We start from the raw sequence: 26,023 nt of genomic DNA, 5'->3' as shown, positions 1-26,023 counted from the left end.
TCTACCATTGCTCGGTTCCTTCTGCAGTTTGGGATTTCGCCTTGCGCTTTTGTAGTTTCCCAGCTGATCTCGCTCCTTCTCTGCTGACTAACAACGTGGAGGGCTGAGGGGCCGATTGCCATTTTAGCGACCTCGCAAAAAAGACTTACATGCTTTGGTTATGCTACTTTGGTGCCACCTGAGGAATGAAAAGAAACGGGAGGATCTTTAGTTCCATAGAGATGTGGATGGCTGGCCTCCACAACTTAAAGCATATGGCATTACATACAAAATTTCTTTCATCCACTCTTCTAATTTGTAAATATTCTTCATGCCTCCAATCTTCCATTTTATACTTCCTTTGTAATGAATTGTCTTCTTAATCAATGCAAGAAATATCATTGCCTTTGTTAAAGAATCTTAAGCTGCTACGCATGAGAACCGGGAGAATATGCTCGTCAACACCGGAAGCAAGCGCGTGTTTTGCTATTCTGCATACTCTCAACAATCAATGGAATAATGGATGGAGAAAACAAACAAATCATGAGGCGGACCTTTGGGGTTGACGGGGAGCAACAGTGGCACCTGCAGCTGCTGCACCCGCAGAGTTGCCGGTAAATTCTCCGGCCAACGTTGCAACCCCACAACGATGATGCAGATTGACACCGCTGTCTAGAGTAGATATTTGCCGACGTAGACTGGGAAGTGGAGGAAGACGTGAGGGGACCTGCAGCTATAAAGTACGGGACGGGGAAGGGTAATGAACTGCCAGCCGTCCGCCGCTTGATTACCTCGTTAGTTAATCTTGTACGTGTGGGATAGTGGAAGATTGAAATGGCAGCCATAATGGCTGGTAGCATGAAGAAGGAAGGAAGCAATGTGTTGTGAACCCTCCAGCTTCGGGGACAAAGCTAACCAGATGTGCGATAAGCTTCGAAAAAAAGACCTAAGCGTGGAGAAGAAATTAATGTGGTGAGGCGGTGGAAAAACTTAAGAGAGGCTTGAGCGTTTTTTTTATTTGATGGAGGGAGAGGGTGACTGGAAACGCTTGGATGATGTGGCTGCATGGCTGAGTTGAGTAGCTGCATGTTAAGAGAATTTGCAAAGTGGATGATGATGTGGCATGATGATGATGTGCCATGATGATGATGTGGACAGTGTGCATGTTAAGAGAATTGATAGAAGTGGGGAGCAACTTCTTAAGAATGTTAGATTTAGATACTCATAAGTCAATAGGAGTAGCCGAGTCACATGACAAACTAATGATTAATTAACGACAACTTAACATTATTTAACAAGCGGGTAGGGTATGGGTATATCCGCGGGTACAAGGTTATACACGTACCCTACCCATGACTTAACGGGTAGGGTATGGTTATACAAGAGTTGTTTCAATTACCACACAAGGTAGGTGATTGACAATTGGGTGCTCCAGGAGTCCCTCGTCGTAAGCCTTATTGAGAAGATGTTGTAGCACGTTTGCGACAATGATAAACAGAAAGGGGAGAGAGGGTCTCCCTGGCGTAGCCCCCTGCAGCATTGAATCCATGACGCAGACTTCAAATTAAGAAGAACAACTGACTTTGTAGAGGTGTTAAGGCATGAAACCAATCCAACCCTCTTTGAGGGAAACCTTTTGCGCAACACTTGAGATAGAGCCTCCCAATAAATAGAATCAAAAGCTTTGCGGAAGTCATCCACTCTTTCCTTCATGTGATGTTATTATTTGTCTTTAAGAGACCAAGCTTCAACATGTCTTAACGTTTAAAGCTTCCTCTTTGCTACCTCCTAATGTCAAAATTTTCTATTTCTTCCATCTATTGGTGCCTCGGGAGGACCATGATTGCTTCGGATAGCAGTGATGTTAAGTGTACTGATGTTAATTTGGATTTGGTTTCTATATCTTGCTAGTTCCAGTCTACTATCTCAAACGTCACTTTCGCTATCATGAACGTCTACGGCTCTCAAAACAGGCTCGCGCCCCGCTTTATAGATAAAGCAACAAACAAACTGCACGGCCGAATGATACAAAGTGGAGAGGTAGCCCTCTAGCACAGCTGATCCTGGGACAGCTGGAGCGCGACTACACTACCAAATGAGAACATGGGGAAGTCAGAGTACAACGCCACACCACGCCCTAGCACACCTAGTCTCCACGACAATGCCCTCAAGAGGGAGAACGGCGCCGAGCGTCGCCGGTGCCGAGTTCGAATCGAACATGGGTCTTCACCCGGAGCCTTGGCATGGACAAGAGAACCTCAATGACGTCTTCAAGAAGATAGCGGCGCCTGCTAAGCATCGGCGGCGGCGGCGCCAAAGCATAGAGCTTTCGCTCGTCAGTTCACCCATGTCATCACGATGAAGCCAGACCATGCATGTCGAGTTTCAACTCCCAGATCTGGATCTGGACGATGCCTATGCCAATGACATGAAATGTGCCCGAGCCACCAACCGCTACCCCTTGCTGCCCACACGACCAAAAGGGTAAGCCACCACCGCCGCTGAGGCCTGCCGGAGAGACAACTAGAGGGACCACCATCCAGGGCCGCCACCCTGGCATCCCTGCCCTAGGACATCGCCGCCCGACCACCTCACGACACACCAACCACAGCAGGGAGAGTAAAAGGCCTGCTTCCACTCGTAGCCCTGCATCAGTCTCTGGATCTGGTCCACACCTCCACAGTAGGAGGCGTCAACACCTGCATCCCTAGCTAGTCCCGGTGAACCGTGGGGACACGATCCTAAGACTGCCGACGGCCGTCGTGTAGGCCTTGGAGAGCCAGCACAACGGTCTGTGGCCATCGGTGACGATCCGTAGGTTGGGGAGGCTTCGTCAGGACCACCACCACTGCCCACCGTACCCGTGAAGACACTCCTCACGGGCACATACCGGGCTGAGCCTGGCCTCACCTACCCGAGGAACAAGCCCCGATCTACCTCAGGCCTAGATCTGACCTGCCCAAGCACAAACCCTAGGAAGAAGATGTCATTGCCGCGCGCGCAGCCACACCAGCCCTGCATGCCGTCGGCACTGACCAAGGAGAAGGGAAGCCACCACGCCACCACCTGGACCACAGCCATGACGTAGCCGTCGCCACCACTAGCCCGCACCACCCCCATCCCAACCCGTCGCGGCCCATGAGCCGACCAAGGACATGAAGGGAACCACCACCGCCACGAGCTACTGCTGTCGTCCCCGCAGGTGCAGAGCACCACCAAGACGTGGCCACCACCGCCGAGATCCAGCACAGCAGCCCCCGGCCCATGTCGCTGCGGCCCGCCCCGGCTGTCGGCCAGATCCGGCCGCCGCAGTGCAGACAAGCACACCAGCCACGCAGCCCCTCACGCCGCAACTGCAACCCCGCCTGGCTTCCACACCGGCGAGCCGCCACGCGCGCGGCGCCCTACACGAGCACCATGCCCAGGCCCAAAAGAACCGGCCCACGCCACCCCGTTGCGCATGAGGAGGAGGACGCCCCGCCGCCGCCGCCGGTCGGGCTTTGCCAGGCCGCGCCCCTTGGCGGCGTCGAGGGGTGGGAGGAGGGGGCTGTCTCTAGGGGCGGCGGAGATCGAGGGCCCTCCCCGTCGCCTCGCGGGGACGCCGCGGGAGGGGATAGGACGACAACGAGACCACTCAGTCTCCGCCTTCTCTTTCGCTATCATGAACGTCTACGGCTCTAGCACTCACACAAATAAAAAATCTTTCCTCAACGAACTCATCGTTTTATCTTCCACCATTATCATACCCTAAACAGTCTTCTGGAATTTTAACCTAACTTTAAAGCGTTCTGCCCTCCGATAAATCCTCATCAAACTTCAATTTGGTGGAAGTGGTTGCCTTTGCTATTGCCATTAACTCCATGGCTCTCCGAGAGATTCCTAAATCGGCCCTTCAACTGGGCTGACAATCAATGCAATGCAATTTTAGCTACTAAGCTTGATAAGGCCTTCGTTAATCTGTCACACGTACAACCGCAGATCACATTCCGTTTTGCCAGTTTTTAGGCTTAACAACTGGATGTTACGTTCAGACGCTTTCTCAACAGGGGCAGTTAAAAATTAGTTTTTTCCTTTGAGAATAGTTAAAAATTAGTTAGTGTTTCTCCCACTCCCTTGCTGGGCACTACCGGGTTGCTGGGCTGCAAGCTTAAGCATGTACACAACGTAGCTTAGACTTGGGCCGTGAATGCTAGTTCAGAATTGTAACATTGTGATTGAGTTGTTGGACAAGTTAGAGGAATGTGCACTTTCTGCCATCGAGTTTGGCCAAGGGAGACTAGTATAGTATCTCACATTAGGTGAGATTAATGAGATCAAACACAAAATTTCATATTTAGGCATTCCAACAATAACTGAATTATTTGACAACATAGCTGCGGGGTATGTCTACAACTCCGAAAAAAAATCAGCTCAAAACTCGATGTACAGTTAGAGATTTTAAAAACACAAATTTGAATGTGAATAGTGGCATCTTTGGGTGAATAATAATTTGACACTGTTTCTATCTGATTTTGTCCTTTTTTTCCTTCTATTTGTAGGTCAGATTTGGAGCTGAAACTTTTTGAGATTGTACATCAAATATTGATATGTGTCTGTAATTTTTTTGAGAATGTTTGAACATGTTTTGTATTTTTCTTTAAATTATCTCATTGATCTCATCACCTAATGTGATATTTTATACTAGTCTCTCCCAGAAAGATGGGTCCGCCGTGTCACTCTAGTAGGCCCGTAGTGTCACATTGTGCGAGAGCAAATGAATAGATGGGGCAAAATTTGACACACGTTCACCTTATTGAGGGTAAAAATTTGACATTAAAAACAGTGGAATTTACTCAGCTTTTTCTCTCAAAGGGCAATTTACTCAGCTTTTTCCGTTTCTGTGACTTGTTTTATTGGAGATATAAGAAAAATTAGAACATAACACAGACAGACGAGTGGTTGACTGAAATGCATGAATTTTGCATTTAGAAAGTAACGGAGTAGGCCGGCGACTTGTCCGGATTGAACAGCCCAAAGTTGTTCTCCGTCGGATCCCCTGTCTTCTGGTTCTCGTTGAACATGGCGAAAATGTACGTCTCCAGCAAGCTGGGCTTCTTCGGCGTGCCCCCGCGGACGTGGTTGATCAATCCCTGGTTGTAAGCCCGCGCGTTCTGCGCCGTCGCCCCGACCCCACCGGCCGACGGCCACCCGCTCTCGGATATGACCACCTTAACGTCGGGCTTGCCGGCTTTCTCCAGTGCGGCGTAGATGGAGTCGACCATGGCGTCGAACAGGTTGCTGTACGTCAGCCCGTTGTCGGTCACGGTGGTGCTGCCTGGCACGAAGGTGGCGAAGTCGAGCTTGATGTTCTGCTGGTCGCCCTTGTAGGCGAAGTAGGGGTACACGTTGACCAGCAGCGGTGCGCCGGTGCTCGCCAGGAAGTCCAGGATCGGCCCCATGAATGATGTGTCCGCGAACACGCCGTTGGAGGGCGGGGAGGTGTTATTGACCACGTCGAACCGCAGCGAAGTCGACACCTTGATGCTGCCGCTGAGGCCGGCGGCCGCGAGCGCCGTTTGTATGTTCTTCATGGCCGGGAGGATGGTCTTCTGGCCGGCGCTGTCCGTTACCTCGTTGCCGATGGCGATGTAGCGGAAGGAGACGCCCGGGAAGGGCTGCACGTTGGCCTTGACCCAGGCGGGCGCGGCGGAGGGGTCGTTTGCGAGGCTGGTTAGCGCGCCGTTGCCGACGTCCATGAGGAGGCTGATGCCCGTGCCGCTGAGCGCCTTGAGGACGTTGCTCTCCGGCGCGTAGATCCGCATGGCATCGATGCCCTTGGTTTGGTAGAGCTTCACGACGTCGCTCGGCGCCGGCAGGTTGTTGCCGATCACGCCGTTGCAGACGCCGATGGAGTGCACTGGAAAATATTAATGTGCAGCAAGAGCTAATGAGTTAGATTTGTTACTTATGTGCAGCATGTAACCACCGCCCAAATACAAATGAAGCGATTAATGCTTAATTAATGCACTCTTTCATGCAATATTGCATACAAAAATATTGTGTGCTAATTTTGTATGAACGATTCCAACAAAATATGTTGATATACATGCGTACACACGTCTAAGTAAGCATATTACCTGCGGGAAATGATGCAAAGGCAACAAGGACCAGGGCCACGGCAAGTATGGAAGCAACACCTTGCTGCGCCATCCTCCTCGCCTATCTCTGTGTATCTTGAGGTGTCTTGTGCGGTACTATCACCTTATTTGCATGAATGTACCAAGCAAACTCGTCTCTTATATACCCAAAAAAATCTCAGCACTATCGGGAAGTTTGGCGCAATAATACACGTTCGCTCCCGATCCGGTCCACCATTCGCAGTTTCTTATCGGTTTCCATTTCCCTTGTTTTTTTTGAACACAATCGGTTTCCATTTTCCACCAATTGCCATAGCACCTGTATGTGTATTGGCCTGTCCCTTTTGAAACAAAAAAGAATGTGTATTGGCCTGTGGAAACCGGTTGAACGAGTGTCACCATCCAGTCCGGCCATACCCATCGTACACGCGTTGCGTTGCGTCCGGGTCGTCGACGTGCCGGTGCCGGTACAGGTCGCGCTCCATCGCTGGGAGGGCATGCATGGCGACATAGAGAGCTTGTCCGGCTCGTGGAATTTCCATGCCGCGATGACCGCTGACCTGGCCCGTCTCAGGGGCTGATAGTGGCCCTGGACAGTGCGCACTTTGTTGCTTCCAGCCACTCCTAGCTAAGTTACTTGCCACTTGTCTGTGCGTACGTTATGGCACGGGCATTATCACGGACAGAACTAATTTACGGTGAAGTCAGTGGTTTTACGAGAAATCGGATCTTATAACCCACACTTTACTTTTCATTTGATAATTTACAGTGAAATCAGTGATTTCATTTGAGAGACCCTAGCCTGCTTTTTTGTTGTTGCTGGTTGTGATGAACAGTAGCTAAACGGTACAAATCGCCCACTACACTTGTGAGGTGGTCATGAGGGCTTTCATGAGGATATCATGATGGCTTTCTCATTGTTTTACAATGGAGACACTAGAGGCTTGGCAGCACTCAACAAAGCTTTGGTCACCCTTTTGCCGAAGAAACCAGGCGCAGACGAGCTCTCACAGTACAGACCAGTCAGCCTTATGCATGGAATTGCCAAGATCTTCGACAAAACGCTGGCTTGCAGACTTGCGGAGGAAATGCCACACCTTGTTGGAATTCACCAGAGCGCTTTTATCAAAGGAAGAGCGCTGCACGACAACTTCATGTTGGTCCAGAGCACGGCAAGAAGGCTCCACGCGCTCCGGCAGCCGGCAGTCATGCTCAAATTGGATATCTCCAAGGCTTTTGACACGGTACAATAGCCTTTTCGGATCGAAGTCCTCCGTGCGATGGGTTTTGGAAATAGATGGCTGGAGTTGATCACAGGCTTACTTGCTACTTCTTCCACTCGAATCATGGTTAATGGCATTCCCGGAGCTCCAGTTTTCAACTGCAAGGGTCTTCGGCAAGGTGGGCCTCTATCCCCAATGCTCTTCGTCCTCATTATGGAGCCGCTCCATCATCTGTTCAGAACCGCGGTGGAGATGGATGTGTTGTCGCCGCTTGCAAGTCATGGGTTGCGGCAGCGGATCTCCCTCTTTGCCGACGATGTAATTGTCTTCCTCAAGCCGACGGACAACGACCTTCAGGCCTGCTTGCATATCCTGCGTCTATTCGGGACAGCTTCTGGCCTTCAAGTGAACTTCAACAAAACCGAAGCAATTCCCATCCGCTGCTCTGATGAAGAAAAAGCGCTCACCGCGGCTGTCCTGGGCTGTGAGCTGGGGACTTTTCCTTGTAAATACCTTGGATTGCCGTTATGCCTGCGCAAGCCATCCGCCGCTCAGCTTCATGGTCTGGTGGAACGTATTGCACAATGCCTGCCCAAGTGGAAAGCTGCTACACTGCCTAAGAGCGGCAGGCTCACTCTCGTCCTCTCGGTCCTATGCTCTATTCCAATTCACGCAATGCTCGCGCTTGCCCTTCCGAAGAAGACCATCCATGCCATCAACAAGATCATCAGAGGCTTTCTATGGTGCGGTAAGAGCCAGGCGAATGGCGGAAACTGTTCGGTTGCTTGGGCAACGGTTTGCACTCCTAAGTGGACGGGCGGCCTAGGTATCCCAGACCTCGCATGGCTGAACATGGCCCTGCAGGCGCGCTGGCCCTGGCTACAACGTGTGGATCAGCAGAGACCGTGGAGTGAATTCAACATCAAAGTCCCCAAGGAATCTATGGCTCTCTGTCAGGCTGCGACGAAGATATCAGTAGGGGATGGAAACCGTACCCTTTTCTGGGAAGATCGATGGCTTGAGGGTTTCTGCCTTCAGGAGCTTGCGCCGATGATATATGCAGCGGTTCCCCCGCACAAGCGGAAGACTCGTTCTCTCAGGGATGCGATCGACACAGGAGCCTGGGCTATGGATATAAGGCCGGACCTAGGGGTGGATGCTCTCGGACAGTATTTTTGCTTATGGCATCGGATCCAGGAGTTTAACCTGCAGGAGGGAGTGCCGGATACAATATCTTGGGCCTGGGAGAGCAATGGCATGTTCTCTGCCAAGTCAGCCTATGCGGCAAGGTTTGCTGGACGCGAGGTGTCTACTACAGCCCAATTCACGTGGAAGTCGAAGGCACCACTACGCTGTCGCTTCTTCCTCTGGCTCGCAATGAAGAACCGTTGCTGGACAGCGGATCGTCTAGCTCGACGCGGCTTACCACACCCGGAAGCCTGCCCGTTCTGCGACCAGCAAGAAGAGAGCTTGGATCACATCGAGCTAACGTGTGTCTTTGCGCGGACGATCTGGAGGACGCTTTGCACTACGATTGGCAAGCCAGCTTGGACTCCGGAGGGGCATGAAACTTTGGTGGAGTGGTGCGCGGACAAACCAAAGAACATGCGCGTCCTCATCACCCTGGTTCTTTGGGAGATGTGGAAACACCGTAATGCAATCGTCTTCAATGGTGCTGCGCCCTCGCTATCTGGGCTAATCATGCAAATTGTGGAAGAAGGTAACGCTTGGTGCACGGCGGGCTTGCTCAAGGGGGACTGGAACGGCGTTGCTGCAGAGCTAGCTAGGTGGGCGCGACGTGAGTAGTTTTGTAAGCTTAGGACCTTCCTCGACGAGGAGGCGCGGATGTGGCATGCTTAGGCCATGATGTAAACCTTCATATGTGGATTTGGGTTCCTCACCCACTCCTTCTTTATAATATAATACGCACGCTCGTGCGTATTCGAGAAATACACTTGTGAGGTGGTACGGACTCCAGTCGACTTTTCCCTTGAGTCTTCTATACGTTGTTTCATCTGGTTTTCTATTTTTCAGCAATTTTATGCCTTTTTTGTTTCTTTCTTTTCTGCTTTCCATTTTTTGTGATCAGTTGTTTTATAATTTTATTTCTCAGTTTTGTTCCTTTCTTTTATGGGAAAAGCTCTCCTTCACCCGACCGATCACTTGCGCCGCATCCGCCGGCTCCGCGTCCGTCGGATCTTCTGTTGATCGGACGGACGACAACCTCCCTGCTTCCGCGTGACGCGCGTGCGTTTCTGAAACAGAGTCGTTGTTTCAGTATGGTTATTCTTGCAACTGACCATCTCTTCATCGACTCTATCAACTGACCATCTCTATCGACTGAGAGGGCTAGGGTACGCGGCTGGATTCGTGAGGGGAGGGCGGCGGCATGGGGTGGCGCAGGGCGTTGGGCGGCGGCGGCGGGTTGATGCGGGCAGCGCGGGGCGTTGGGCGGCGGGGGCGGCGGCGCAGGGCGTTGGGCGGGGGCGGCGGCGCAGATCCTCCGCGGTGGCGACGACGATGACGGGTTCGGCGGTGGCTAACAGGTATGGATCGGGCAACCCTCCCCGTCCCCCCGAACAAGATGCTCCCATCCCGTCGGCTCCACCCAGGCTGCTGTTCGTCCCGCCCACCGCGTGATGCATTTCCGCCGTGATCTATTACTGCTCGCTGTCGGGCCCCAACTTGCACTAATTGATTTTGTGTTCCCTGTTTGATTGCTTGAGCATGCATTTTCCCGAAGGAACGAAACAGTGTCAAAATTATAGAACATACGTATGGTTTTGCATTGGATATGTGTGTTTTAGGTTGCTGAAATGTTAGTTCAGTTTATTGCTGCTACAAATTAGCAGACGTGCTCTCACCTAGTTAAATAATGCAGCTGACCAACAAGCGAGCTGACTATAACATCTCTCAAGCTTAAATTCAGACAACCCTTTCAAGCTGGACTGAAACTTCTAAAACAGAATTCAGAGCCACCAACTTGTTGCAGAATTCAGACACCCCTTTTGAAGCTTAAATTCAGTTAACACTAACATTAGAACAAAAAGCGTCTAAAACAGAATTCAGAGCCTGATCAACTAGTTGCGGAAACCATTGCATTTTCACGAAATGCATGATTAACAGCCCTTCGTTGGACTGAAACTCAAAGCAGCCAACTCGCATAGTTGTGAAAACTCATAGGTGTGTTTCTGAATTTCTGGAGCGTGCAATTTCTATAGGATCCCCTTGTTTCTTTTTTCTGAAGCTACTGTTCCAATACTCATGCAGTTATCCATTTTGTTTTTTCAGAGGAACATATATGTAATTTCTATTTAGTTCAAATCTTCTGTAGCTAATGCAGTTATCCAGTTTGTAGTTTCAGAGAAACAGATATGTAATTTCAGAAACAGTAGCTATTTTTTAGAGAAACTTACATTTCTGAAACTAGTTAGTAGGTTATGTCTGTAGCGTATGTTTGTGAAACTACAGGAATGTTTGTACTGCTAGCTTATAGCACAGGGAACTCAATTTTTACTTCTGAAACTACATATATCTTTTCTCTGAAATTTTAGCTACTGTTCCAATACATTTCCATGAATTTTTAGCTCATGTTTATCTGAAATTAGTTGGATTAGCTAATGTTCTTTCAAACCTTGTTTTGCAGCATGCCTATCTTCCAAACTCATTGGTCGGCAAAGCGGCTGCGTGAAATAGCCAATGAAATCAAAGGGGAAAAGAGAGATGTAATAAGCAAGTCCAGCTTCGGGGATTTGCTGTTTATATCTCCTTTGGTCCCTCCTCCTGAAGAGCTTCTTGATTTCATTGTTATGAACATTGACCCTAAGAATCGTGTGCTGAAGTATGTAATCTTCGCTTTTTTTGTATTTCTTTTCTGTTGCATAACACCTTTTGTTTTCTTTATTCTCGCAACATCTACTGATTTTTTTTGTGAATTGCAGGATTAATGACCACAAGCAGATCCACTTTTCAAAAGACATGGTTAAGAAGATATTCAATGTACCATATGGTAGCAGACCGATAGAGTTTGGGAAGAGGGGCAAAGCTGATTTCCGTGAAGTTCATCTGGGCGGCGGGGATAGGGCTCCGATAGCCACCGCAGTTTCCGTCTTATCAAAAGCAGATGATGATGACACCATCGAGAGGTCATGGGTATTACCGTGCCTCGCTTTGGTCCTAGCTCCTAGGACAGGAAACATGGTCCCCCTAGATTATCTTTACACCCTACGAGATATGAGTATGGTCCATGAGTTCGAGTGGGATGAGCATATCCTGTGTGATGTGATGAGAGAAGTTAAAAAATACCAAGATAAGAGGAATGAGGGTAGACGGAAATTTCTCATCGGTGGATGTATACCAATGCTTCCGGTACACCCCCTTTGATTCCTGTAACATCCCACTCCTTTTATCCGCAACAACAAATCTTTTTCTTGAGGCGCTGATGTTTTCTTTTATTTTTTGTGTCTTTTTTGCAGATAATTTACATGGACCATCTTGATGTGCCAAGAGGATGTTTAGTTGATCACACCATCAACTACTCGCTTCCTAGAGCTTGTTTTGTTCATGAAAGGGACTTTTATGCTGTTGTCGCAGTGGACACCCTGGATGATGGGTTTGGGAAGCGTCCAGTAAGTGATTGAAACTGAAAGACTTTGCTTTTTTATTTTTATATAGAAGACATTTGTCTGTTGCAATTCTTAACTATTTTCTCGTCTTTGTAATGCAGTTCAGGACCAGTACACCGTACGCAGTAGTTGAGTTCATGTCATATATAGATCAGCATCACCAAAGAGCTGCCAGTGAACATGTCACAGAGGAATTGCCGGAAATCAGCGACCAAGGGGGTGCTGTTGGGGGCGCAACACACACTCCAGATGTTCCTGAGAGCTCCCACATGCAAGAAAATGTACATGTGGGAGCAGATGCGGGTTCTCAAAGCCCACCTCACGCTGGCACAGGGGGTACTAATGGGAGCGCAGAGCATGTGCATGAGCCGCCTCCATCTAACATGGAGAGTGGTGACGACGTGTGCGGCTCTTTGGAGGAGTGGCTCCATGCATTGCCAACAATCGAGGAGTTAGAGGTGGTTTTTTTCTCGCAACTCATTTTTTTCCTTGTTCCTTTTTCATATTTTTTGCATCTTCATTTCACTGGCATGTTACAAACTACTGTCCCTACCAATCTAAAGCCATTGTTTCCGTGCATCGCAGTTGCCCCCACAGATGCAAGTCATATTTAATAAGCACAAAGAGCTCCATGCTAGAGAACTTAATGTTGCATTCAGCTCATTTGGGAGGGTCTTGCAAGGCATGTACTGCAAGCGAATGGGCCTAATGTTGTCTGAGGCACACAAAGCTGAGTGCAGCATTCATGGACAGAGAGCCGAAGGTGAAGGCATCACTTTCAGTGTACCAGGGGGGTCTTCTGCTGCAGGCATGTCTGATGGGACTGCAACTGAACCTTTTGCGCAACAGCCCAAGCATCCGGAGCAGCCCAACATTCATCCTGTCACTGTACCGCCTCCGCAACAGCCCAAGCAACCAGCCACTGCCACTGTACCATCTCCGCAACATCCCAAGCAACCAGCCACTGCCACTGTACCATCTCCACAACATCCCAAGCAACCAGCCACTGCCACTCTACCATCTTCGCAACAGCCCGAGCAACCAGCCACTGCCACTCTACCATCTCCGCAACAGCCCAAGCAACCAGCCACTGCCCCTCTACCATCTCCGCAACAGCCCAAGCAACCAGCAGTGGAAGTAGGTCAAAACAACGGCAATGATCAGAGCAATGGCAGGGGAGAAGACTCAGGCAGCAAGGTAAACGGCACTAAATTTAAGCCTCCTCGCAGCCCAAGCTTTGCACATGTGAATCTGACGAGGAGGCCAGACACGCTTGAAGACGGACCTTCTTTTGGATTGTTTGAACCGGGGAGTGATGATGATCTACTATTTTAGGAGTTTCCTCAAGTTCGTACATCCCCTGTAAAAACTTCTGTTGCAGATTTGGACTCCTTCTTGTTGATCCGTACGAGGAGCCCTTTGTTTGGTGAATCTCCAGCTACCTCAGCTGGGCCAGTTTACGATGTGACTACCATCGCAACACGTCCTCCAATTTCGACAGGCCCTGCAGGTTATTGCACTCATCTTTCCCCATCTACTTTGTGCTCCAACCCATGTTTTGTTTTGTTTACAGAAACTTAGCACTTCCATGCTCCAAACCATTATTTTTTCTCATCTTGTTTCTTTTTCTTTTTCTTTTTCAATTGTGGGGCAGAAGCAGGAGTAGCTGAGACAAGAGAGGAGGTGGTGATTGAAGTGAGCAGAGGGGGAAAATGTGATGCGAAGAAGCCCACACACAAGAGAGTTGAAAAATCGCCGGAAAACGCACCGAAGCTGAAGAGGATGAAGAAGATCAAAGTTAATGCTTCCGATGATGCCATATACAAGCAATACTGTTGCACAAATTACCACATAAAGGACCCTCCAGAAGGCGAGCCCTTGTAAGTGTGTTTTAGCCCTTTTTTGTGTTGATAAATTGTTCGTTCCATCCACTTGTTTGCCACTAACCGAGCCACTATTTTTTTGCAACATGCAGACCTCCATTCATTAGGATAGGTGGGTTTGATGTTTCTTTCAAGCATTTCAGCAATGGGCTAAAAAAGCGAGCACATTTGAACAATGAGGTCATGTCACTTTATGTTCAAAGCTTCAACATCAAGCAAATGTATAGCAAAAGCAAACCTAGGAAGTTTGCGTTCTCACAGCATACAGCCGTGAGTCAACTATGCATTTTTTATTTTTCACAATAGAGTTTCTACCCACAACTTCCATATCTTTCTAACCAATACCTTATTCTTTGCATTAGTCCAAGCTTGCCATGGACCCAAGCTCATTTCAGACACGTTCTTGCAACAAAGATCTTGAGAGGGCCTGTGAAAGAAACAACATCATGAAATCTGATCAAGTAAAAAACTTTTTGTTCTTTCATCAAAGCTATCCTAGCGCAACATGCTCTGTTTTTGTGAAGTTATTTTTTGTTTCTTACTTTTGCAGTTGTTCTTCACCATTGTCAAGGACGGACACTGGGCAGTTGTGGTTGCAAACTTGATGCACAAACAATTCAATGTCTTTGACTCGAGGGGTGATGACCCTGACTATGTCAGCATCCTTGAGAAGCCATGTTGCAATCTGGTATAGACGCTACACCTCTTTCCTTTCTCTTTTTTCATTTTTTCTCTATATAAATTTTGTTGTTTGTGGTACCAATCATAGAAGATACAACTATGTAATCCATATTTTTGCAATATCAAATTTTGTAGATAGCCAACTTCAAGACTTTGGTCAGAGAACAAAACCCATGGAACCTTGACTTTGACAAGTTTGATCGTCTCAGCCCGAATGGGTACCCGCAACAGTCAACAACGTATTGTTCTCTGACCATTTTCCTTTTTTTCATGTGTCCATCCACAACTTTTTTATGTTTTGTTGTCAAGTGAGCAAATTTTATATGTATTTTGTGACTTTTTTTTTATTTTGGCAGGTTTGATTGTGGGTTGTTTGCTATTCTATACATGGAGAATCTAACTGGCAGGGGGATGAGACCATTCAGCGTGGTATTCCCTTTTTGCTATGCAACAACACTAGCTAAATAACTTGTTGTTTTCGGAGCACTTGTTGTTTCCATTTTAGCTAGTTTTCTAATGGTAATCACGTTTTTCAATTTTTCTCCTAACTAACTTACGAAGCTCCCTTGTTGTATGCCCAGGACACGAGGTCGTTGCTCAAATTCCGATCATTTGTTGCAGCGAAGCTTTTTAAGCACCCTCAAAACACACTCAACTCAGCCGAAGAGTTTCAGAAACTGTTGAGTAGCTCGTAGAAAATGTCAATCGGAGCAAAGTGTTTCCTAGATAGTTTTAGACTGTTTTTTTGTGGATAAATGTATGCGCTAGATCCTTTTTGTGTAACTAGAAATAGCAAGATGTTGTTAACCATCTACTTTATCTTTTGTGGAACCCAAGCTGGAGCATGTATCATGCTGGGGCATGTCCCTTTTTTCCTCTTTTTTATTTTGAAATACTGGAGCATCACCCATGTTGTGCTGTCAATGTGAACTTGAGTGCTATCATGCTGATGGAGAGATGAATGAAAATGACTAGTGTTTCTGAACTATCCATGCAGATATGTGAACTATCCATGTTGCATTTTTTATTGGTTTTCTGAAATAAGGTGTCCTACCCATAACAACACATGCCATGTAGAAGCATCCATGTATACAATAGCTTTTTTGCAAGCACCGGAAACATGATGTCGTAACTTGAAACAAATGGTACATTCATGTATATGCAAATGGTACATTCACGAAACAAAGCATTACTGGAAATATGGCAAAGACCTCAAAACTACGGCACAAAGTGTGAGATACCTTGTATGTCTCAAATCCAAGACACACATAACATATCTTGTAACAAAAATGTGAGCTATCTTTTTGTATGTCTCAAATTGGAATAGAACCTGAATACATCATCAAGGTTGCAAAAAAGAGTATTTATGTATGTTTTTTGCTCAAGCACATGCAGTGAGTCTGAAAAGAAAATGCAAAACATCCTTCAACAGGACCAAGAACTTTCCCAAGTCTTTTCTCTCATTTTTTTCTTCCTAGAGGTTGAGTTGCGTTGCTTGGGCATTTCTTGGATCATTTGTCATCATGGCTCTCTAGTATGCACAAGTTGGTACAGTATGCCCCACCTCGGAGCAGAATTGACATGTAGGCGGTGTTGTTGCCGCCTCTGTTGCAGCTTTTAGGGGTCCACACGTTGTGACCTTCTTCTTTGCAGAACTTGCAGCGAATACTTCTTTTTTCAGATTTTGGCTTCACTGCTGGCATTGGCTTCTTCTCTTCTTGTTTTGACTTCTTCTTCTGCTTATCATCTAGCTGCTCCACCAGAGTCTTCTTCCTCTTCTCTCTTTCAATTGGTCGGCCTTTCTTTGGGACACGCGTTGGGTTTCGTAGCATCTCTCTGCTTTGAGGCTGTGGTAAGCCATCACTCAACGCTCCCGTTGCAGCAGCAGGTTGCGTTGGGGGTTCACTGCGCTGCGTTGCTTGTTGTTCTGGCAGTACCCCTCTTTTCGCCGCTGCTATAGCAGGCTCAAGAACTTCTATTGCTTCATCTAATATCTTGTATGTATCATCATTGCAACATGCATCAGAGGCGAGCCATGTCAACCTTCAGCACAAGGAGTTGTATTTGAGCGTGTTTGTCGAGGGGTGCCCAAATTCCAGCAATCGCCCAGTTCTGGCCATGCTTGTTGTTGCTGCTTCAGACCACCTTTCCAACAAGTATTGTTGTGGAATAACTTGCACATTGAGGTGCACCATCACCCTTATTATGTGGGCGCAAACCAGGCCATTCATCTCAAAGTAGTGGCAACTACATTGGAACACCCCTTCATCCATCATAACACGCACAGAGAAGAGCTTTGGGTTCTCATATAAGCTTGATGTTAGATTGAACATGAGGCCTCGCCCTTGGTACTGAGTGTCTTGGTTGATAATGTAGCCCGTAGACGCAGGCACTTGTTTCTGGAACTTGCCAAAGACGTTGTGTGTGTAGTAATCAACAGCTTGGCGCTCAATATTGTATCTGCAACATCACAAAAGGAAGCAAAGTTCTCAAAACAAATCATGAAAAAACATTTTTTTGGATTTTTTGCTTTGGTATAGTGAAGCTGGCCTACCGAGAGTATAGTGGAGGAGCCGTCGTTTCACCAGTGAACCTAGCATTGTCCTCACGATCAAGCACAGTTTCCAGGCACAGTTCATACTGTTGCACAAACCTCCATACAGAATCAGCTGGACGAATCATTGTCTTGAAATATGAGTTCAGCCCCTTGGACCTGCCTGTCGTGCTTGTGAACGGGAAGAAATTGTTCTTGAAGTACGCTGGAGCCCACGTATGTCTTGTTCGCCACATGTTCTTCAAGTGTTTGTTTTCAGCAACTTCGAAACACTCCAACATGTGCTGCCATGTTTCCTCAAATTCTTCAACCGTTTCAGAGTTGTTGATACAAGTGTAAAACACATCTGCAAACGCCTCATCTCTAAGCAGCCTCCCCAACTTAGAACGCGCGTTGCCAAACACATGAAACTTGCAACATCTATGGCAAGTATTTGGGAGCACCTGCTCTATAGCTGTTGCCATTGCTTGGTCCTGGTCAGTCATTATGTTCTTTGGATGCTCATTGTCCATTGCAACCATCCATTGCTCAAAGAACCACTTGAACGTTTCAATAGTCTCATCCGGCAACAAAGCACACCCGAGTGAAATGGTTTGGAGGTGGTTGTTGATACCAACTATAGGACCAAAGGGCATGTTGTATCTGTTAGTGCAGAAAGTTGTGTCAAAGAACACGAAATCTTTATATTTCGGGTACAACGCCCTTGTCCTCCCATCAACCCAAAACAATGCAGTGACATAGTTCGTTGCAGGATCTTTTTGCTTCGCAAAGAAAAACTCTGGATTCTCGACCTTCCTCCTCTCAAAGTACTTCACTGTCATATCCATGTCCTGTTGTGTTATCGCTTCCCTAAGCTTTGCACATTCATTCGCAACATCCCTCTTCACGTACGGCAGTATCCTAGGGTCACCTCCATGTATCCTACCAAGGAAACTCATGCAATCTGAATTTGACAGGTTAATATCATGCAACGTCAACAAGAGTTCGTAATCTTCAGCAGGTATTTTGCGGTGCGAGCGGTAGTATCTAACATGCTTTGGTTGTTGCATCAGTGGATGTGTATGCTCTGCAACAAAGCAAGTGACTATCAATCTCCCCTCCCTAATCCCAACAATCATGTGTGCCTTACAATCATGACGGAGAATCCTGTTTTTCTGACGCGTTCTTGTCACATCTATTTCAGCACCAGGGCGCCTGCTGGAGTTGCTTGTGTCTGTTGCAATGCTCTCTGAGGTGCTACTTGTTTCCGGTTTATCGGGCTTTCTAGCGTGCACACACCCAAAGACCCTCTTGATCATTATTGCATCCTCTTGCTTCTATCCTCTCTTTTGGTTGTACTTTGTAGAAGATATATGTGTGCCGAATCCCAACTTGAAGGCATACTCATTGTAGAATTTCTGGGCATCCTCAAATGTGTCAAACACCATGCCAACATAGGGCGATAGTGGCTGTGATGAAACATCTCCATCATCTGAATCATCTTGCATCACATCATCAGCATGCAACAATCCCTCTGAATCTTCATGATTATCGACAGAAAAGTTCTCTTGGACATAGCTCTCTTCCCCTTCAGCACCAGCTCCCTAAAATAAGGCACATGTTTTTTCATGTAAATAGAGAGGTCTTGGTTGAAAGTATTATTTTCCTATAGTTTCTATCAACAGTTATATTTGTTGTTTCAGAAATTCAGGTACACAGATACATTTATCAACGGTTTTCAGCTTCATTTACACACAAATTTTCTGTCAATGGCCTTTTCTCACATAAGCACACACATTCAAAATCGTATCATAGGTTGATAAATATCAACTAACAGAGAGGATCATGTTTTGCAGAGATAGAGCAAGCACACATGTGTGCTTGGTATTTGCCTTGGTTCCACTCACACACATGAAACAAATTTGAATTTCTAGCTGCCACACACATAGAACAAATAGAAAATCCTACCTATGTTTCTGATACATATGGTTTTCCATGAGTTTCAGAGACACACAAGTGTTCATGTTTTTTCAGAGTCAGAGACACATAAGTGTTCATGTTTTTTCAGAGACTCACACACACGAAACAAATTTGAATCTCTAGCTGCCACACACATGAAACAAATAGGAAATTCTAGCTATGTTTCCGATACATAGGTTTTCAATGAGTTTCAGAGACACACAAGTGTTCATGTTTTTTCAGAGTCAGGAAACTCACCTAGCTGCCCTGATTTGATCTGGTAGAAGTTGTTTCAGGAAACACAACCGGAGGGTTGGTGAACCAGGATGATACTCCAGCTCGCGGAGGAAGCCCCGCGGCTGCGGTCGGAGCTGAGAACGACGGCCGCGGCTGTTCTCCAAGAGGCGGCCCCCGGCGAGCTCGATCTGCGTCGGATCCCAGCATCTGCCGCGCGATGTGGTGCGCCATGTTGTTGCAGGAATTTCGCGCTGAAGGACTAGGTGCCCCCGCGCGCCGGCGACAGCAATTTTTTGCGGTGGTGGCGAGTGCCACCGCGTTTTGGCGGAGCTGTGCCTGGTGGACGGCGGACAGGGGATTCTGTTTCTGAAACAGAGCGACTGTTGCAGGAAATAACAACCTGGTCAGTTGCAGGTGGTGGTTTCATCCGACGGCTGTTAGGTGGCTAATCCAACGGCTCTCCGGGCAGCGGATGATTCTAACACATCCGCCGGCGGACGCGTAGCGGTTCCCTTCTTTTATTTGCTCCACATGTTTTCTTCTTGGTTTCCAATCCATGAATATTGTTAGATTTTGTGGTCGTCATTTAAATCTGTGAACATTTTTCACATTCATGATTTTTTAATATTTTCTAGGTCATTTAATTTCTTTAAATGTTTTCTTTAATTCATAAAAAATTGAATCTACCAAAAAATAGATTTTTTCGTAAGGGAGGTGCTGCCCTATTATTTTAACTAATTTTTGTTTGGTGCGCGAGCAACAGAGACTGGTTCTATAGGAGCGAAGGAGCGTTATTGGGCCTCCTAAGCTAAGCTACAACCAAATAATAAGAGCTTGCATCATTTCAAGAGATGCAAGTGCTAGTAGACTGGCTGTGTACCCTCATTTATTTGGGCTTGCAATTTTAAGCTAGGATAGTTGAATTTTAACAAATGACTCGAAAGACCACACAGATTTGAAGATATCTTTCATGACATGAAAATAACTATTGCTTCCACAACTCTAGCCAGCCACTCCTTATTTTAGAGCATCTACAGCCGGATTTGACAAATCCGGACTCCTACACGCCCGTGGGCGCGTCCGGGCGCATCTGCGGACAGCGCCCGTCGGCCCCTCATATCTTCTGCCCTACACATATCTCAAATCCGGATTCTAAATCCATGCAAATTCATGCACGTCGATCATACACTCCAATGTCGCACGTAAGTAGCAAATGTTGGTACCAAAAATACATAGGTCTTGTTACATAAAATTTATTTTAAGTGCACAACTCAAACATTAGCTCTTTGGTGTCCCTTGTGGGTCCACATATGCTTGACAAGATTATTGAGTAGCCGCGCGTGCACGTGATGATATCGAAGATTATGATGCATCTGCAGAAAGTTCATAATCTGAGCTACATCTTTATCTTCCGGGATTTTAACTTGTTCTCCAGGTGCTTCAAAATCCTTGGTTTGGACTACACCATCACCCTCATCGTCGACAATCATATTGTGTTAAATAACACAACATGTCATGAGTTGTCACAAAGTTTCTGCTTCCCACATCATTGCAGCTCTGCAAATTGTTCCCTAATGATCTTGAAGCACTTTGAATGCCCTCGCCACATCTTTCCTAGCCGCTTCCTGCATTGTTGCAAAGAGGCTTTGTTTGTTGCCCTGTGGTTTAGATATGGTCTTCACAAACGCCGCCGACTGAGGATAGATACCGCCGGCGAGATAGTATCTCAGGTTGTACTCACGGCCGTTGACAGTGTAGTTGCACAACGGCGATTCCCCATTGCAAAGCCTCCTGAACACTGGAGATCGTTGAAGCACGTTGATGTCATTGTGAGACCCCGAAATTCCAAAGAAAGCATGTCAAATCCATAAATCATGTGATGCCACCACTTCAAGTATAATGGTGGCCTCTTTGGTGTGACCTTGATACATTCCTCGCAAACCTTTGGGGCAGTTCTTCCATTGCCAATGCATGCAATCAATTGATCCGAGCATTCCTGAAAACCCTCTACCTTCTCCAATAGCCAACAATCTTTATGTGTCCTTTGCATTTGGTTCTCTCAGATACTCTGCTCCAAATACCTGCACCATGGCACGTGCAAACTTAATGGGACTAGGAACGGCTGCGTGGCGCGCGCGACGGCAGAACGGCGAGACGAACGTCGAGGAGGATGAAGAAGAGAGGAGAGAGCAAATGAATCCGGTAGGTCGACTTGGTGGATTTGGTGTAATTTGCGGTAGGATCGGGTTGTTAGGTTCAAAGTGGCGGGCGCGCCCAGACCCCCCCCCCCCCCTAATCCTCACAATATTTGGCCTGGTTATGAGAGGTGCAGGTCAATCCGGGCACTTGAGGCCCGCTTGAGGCGCCCATCTGGGTTAAAAATTCGTTACCGGTCAGTGACCAGGCGGCCCGCCCAGGCGTATGAGGTGGGTTTGGGGCGCCCGGCAGTAAATGCTCTTAGGACTATTAAACCATACATTTACATGCAAAAAGACTAAAAAATATGAAAGTTAATGTGTAGACATCAAAATAGAACTACCAATGGCCCAAAATGATGGGGAAATAATTCTATTTTAAAATTTTGTAGAAAAGAAGATGATCTATAACTATGACGAGTGGCGACGTAGCTGTCGAGCTCGCTTGCTCTCGCTTCGTGTACAAATAGAACAAGGACGCGTCTCGCGTGTATTGAATGCGATTGGGTGGGGCGGTAGGAAGGAACGTAGCACTGAACAGTGAAATATGGTGAGTCTGCCGTTCGACTTAACGATGCCGTGACCAAGACCTACATCTGTTCCAATGGTACATGACGCATCTACCGGCCTATAACTTATCACAGCGCTCGGGTCTGTCACAGAAAACGGCAAGTCCATGTGTAGTTCCTGCCGCCACGTATTGCACATGCATTACTGTGGACCTCACGTATGCATTGCGCCGTTTGACCAATCTGAAAATGACTATTAAATTGAGAGTTAACCTGGCTAAGCCTGAAATTTTCTCGCTTATAGACAAGATGAACTAAAAAACAGAGCTTCATTAACATTACCAGAGTACACATACAGAATACACCATAACAGATTATCAAAAAAAGATACACCATATAACAGGTATAGTGCTGCATTTGCGACTAAATAGAGAGTTAACTTGATGGCGCCAAAAGTACGTCATTTTGCGACTAAATACCTGCTTCCACACCATTTCCTACTTGACTGCTACATACACACATCACACAATGCAAACTTCACTTACAGGTATAGTGCGTATGAGCTACATAAATACCTCAATTCGCTAATGACACCTAGTGGGAGACGCTTTGTTTCTATAATTTGTTAAGACTCCAGACCATTCCTTCGTCATCGATGTAATGAAAATCCGACACTCCAAATTTGTCCTTCTTTCGTAGTTATAGCAAAACGGCCCGTGCATTGCGACGGAAGAATAAAAATCATAATGTTCAATGGCCATGACCACATTTTTCTGCATCACCAAGATACACTATCACTCTCATTTTCGTGAAATCATGAACAATTTTTGAAAACCATGATTTTTTTAACTCGTGAACATATCTGAAACCGTGAACATTTTTCAAATTCGTGAACATTTTTTACAGATTTTCAAACATTCTCTAAAATCATGAACATTTTTTGAATTCGATGGTTCTACTCTTCCTTTTGCCATCAAAGTCAAGTTGGACCACCAATCAGTATGGGAGAGTGTCACAGCCCTAGAATTGTTTGCAATAGTTGCATAAGAGAGCATCCATGCATCATGTCTAAATTCTGAAAGTTGAATTGAGGTTAGTTGAAACCCTCAAAAATCACTTTAGAAATAATCAACGTTAAAAATCTTTTCAAATGAGTCCAAGGAAATGTTCCTGATATTCGTAAAAATATTGACAAGAGGTAAAATTCAAACCAATATTTTTGGGGTTCAAAAATATTTATTTTGGGCATTTGAAATTAATTCAATAAATATTTGAATTGGATTTATATTTATTATATAATAAATATATGTTCAATAATTCTGAAAATTGTTGTGTAGCTTTGGAGAAGTCCATTTAGTTTACACAATTATTTTCATGAATTTTGAAAATGGTTTGGTATTTGAACGAAATCAAAACATAATATCAAAAATAGAAAAGAAAACAGAACAGAAAAATAAAATAGAGCAGAATCTTACCTGCTAACCTGGCCCAGGAGAGAATCGGCCCAGCCCACCAGGGGCGCCGAGGTCTTCTTCCACCTCTGCCAGTAGGCAGAGGGCGTGTGTCCGTCGCACGCCGGCCACCTCCTACTTCTGCCGACGCCCTGGACGACTCCATACGACGCCACGCACCCCCTGGAATCCGCTCGCTCTTCTCCCTCACTCTCTGCTCTCTCCTTTTCCCTCTAGTTCCTTCCACGAGCGCGACCGAACGCAGCCGTTGCCGTCGACGAGCTCCCCCACGGCCACAGCCATCTCCGAGCCTCTCTGACGCGCCCCCGAGCTCCGCCGTGATGCCCCGGTCCTCTCCGCCGAGCCACATGACGCCGGACACCCTGGAGCGCCGTCGTCGACGCCATCTTCGCCCTCTGCACCGACGGCCGTCGTCGACCGATTCGTCATCACCAGGCCATCCCCGAGCACGCTGAGATCACCGACGACCCTGCCGTGAGCTCCTCTACCGAACCCCTCTCTCCCCGCCGTCGTTCTCCTCCTCTAGCCCCGCTGTCCACCAGAGCCGAAAGCTCACCGCCGCCATGGTTCTTCACCGCCGTGGCCAGGGCCACCGCAGCCCGCGGCTAGGCACGTCACCGTGCTCGGTGAACCCCCAGGAGCGCGTAGCACCTGCCAGTTTATCCCCCTAGCGCCCCATAGCGTCGACCCCGTCCACACCCGAACTCCGGCCACCGCCGTGAGCTTGCCTCCAGCGAGCTCGGGCCACCTCAGCCCCTGCCGTTTGCACAGATGGATGCGGGCGAGTCCCAGCTCCGCGTAGGTGCCCTCCGCCGGCCATTTGGTCGCCGGAGGAGGAATCTCGAGCCCCTCCGCTGTCTCTGGCCTTGCTGGCGATGAGCGTCGGGTCAACTCCAGCGAGTTTGACCCGGGTTGACCAGGGTTTGACCCCCCTGTGTCATTAACATGTGGGCCCGAGGCCCTGCTAATTTAGTTTAGATGCTAATTAAATTTTAGCTAACCCACTAACTTGCTGACCGTGGGCCCCAGCCCTTCTAATTACTTTAGTTAGGATTTAACTAAACCCTAGTTAGCACTGAGTCAATGACAGGTGGGCCACACCTGTCAGGTTTGACCTGGACGGTCCTGTTGACCAGCTGACGCCAGCATGACTTAATGGTGACGCAGTAAAGTTTTCTGAAATTAAAATAAATCAGAAATGATTTATAAATTTCAGAAAATATCCCAAACTTCTAAAAATCATAGAGATTCAACCATAGCTCAGAATGAAATAATTTATATATGAAAAGTGATCAGAAAAATCCAATATTTTCATCTGTACTAGTTTCATGCATGTTAGAACACTTTAACCTTGCTCTTTAGGTGAAACAAGTTAATGCACTAATGTGACTTCATAAAATGGGTTTGCATTTGAATCTTTGGTTCAAATGGACTCATTTCAATATGTTCTAGCTTGCATTAGCCAAAAACACATTCATATTGCCATGTCATAGCATGCATCATATTGTTGCATATCGTCATGTGTTGATTGTGTTCTTTCTCAGTTGCCGGTGTTTGTCCCCCCTCAGTAGACGTTGATCCAGCGATGAATTAGATGACACCGATGAAGAGCTATACTATCTTCAGAAGTGCCAGGCAAGCAAAACCCCCTTGTTCATTCCGATACAATCCCACTCTCTCGCTCCTGCTCTCTTTTACTACATTAGGACAACAACATTTCAACTGTTACATGCTGCGGTAGCTGAACCTTTTTCCCTGCATGACCTGTCATTGCCACAGTAAATAGATGAAACCCACTAGCATGAGTAGGAATTGTTTGAGCCCTGGTGTGCCTACTCATTCATGCTTGTTTGTCATGCCTGCTACTGCTTAAAGTTGAGTCAGGTCTGATTCATCGGGGATGAATTGGAATGGTGATGAACATGTCCTACTGTGTGTGAGCTAAGTGTGTGAACACGATTTGGTAAAGGTAGCGGTGAGAGGCCATGTAGGAGTACATGGTGGGTTGTCTCATTGCAGCCATCCTCAGGAACTGAGTTCTGTGTTTGGTGATCCATGAACAGTTACTACCACACATTGGAATGCTTAAGTACCCCTCTCGACTTATTAATCAACCTGATCTCTGTCCAGGAGTTGCAACTAGTTTCTGGTGTTTGTAGGTAGTGTTAGTAGTCTACCAAGTGGCACCCGGTACAGGTGGGCTTGGGACAGACTAGGCACAGTGGCACGGTGTACCAAGTGGCACCCGGATGGTGGGCTTGGGAACACTGCTCACATCGTTTGGGGCCGTGAGCGACACCCCGGCCGGATCTCCTTGCGGATGGAACCCGAATAGGCGATAAACCTGGACTAGAGACTTGTCAGTTAGTCAGGTCGTGGCCGACTCCCTCGCCAGGCTTCCGCTTGAAGGTTGCCGAGATACACGATGTGTACATGGTGGTAAGTGGCGAGAGCGTGTGTGAAGAAGTACACCCCTGCAAGGTTATCATTATCTATTCGAATAGCCGGATTCCTCGGATATGGAAACTTGGACCCCTTGCATAGTTCATAGACAAGTGAAAGTGGATACTCTAAAATGCGCAAGATAAGTGTGAGTGCTATGGATGGCGTT

The 26,023-nt window shown here is 47.1% G+C and overlaps 1 protein-coding gene and 1 pseudogene across 1 annotated transcript; both read right to left on the bottom strand.

The window, feature by feature from the left end:
* Nucleotides 1-4,768: 4,768 nt before the first annotated feature.
* On the bottom strand, nucleotides 4,769-6,254 carry LOC147981703 (glucan endo-1,3-beta-glucosidase GIII-like). The gene is made up of 2 exons (XM_087514047.1): nucleotides 6,096-6,254; nucleotides 4,769-5,875 (listed from the first exon to the last, which is right to left on the bottom strand). Exons 1-2 carry the CDS (start codon nucleotides 6,166-6,168, stop codon nucleotides 4,944-4,946), a joined length of 1,005 nt encoding a protein of 334 aa, XP_087370173.1. The 5' UTR covers nucleotides 6,169-6,254; the 3' UTR covers nucleotides 4,769-4,943.
* Nucleotides 6,255-16,018: 9,764 nt separating this feature from the next.
* Nucleotides 16,019-18,548, bottom strand: LOC125547224 (protein FAR1-RELATED SEQUENCE 9-like; annotated as a pseudogene).
* Nucleotides 18,549-26,023: the final 7,475 nt, after the last annotated feature.

The sequence above is a fragment of the Triticum urartu genome, chromosome 3A (genome assembly GCF_056163025.1).
Source record: "Triticum urartu cultivar PI428250 chromosome 3A, HENAU_Tu73, whole genome shotgun sequence".
Taxonomy (NCBI): domain Eukaryota; kingdom Viridiplantae; phylum Streptophyta; class Magnoliopsida; order Poales; family Poaceae; genus Triticum; species Triticum urartu.
Note: the sequence above shows the minus strand (reverse complement) of the source record. Positions and strands in the feature narration are given on the sequence as shown.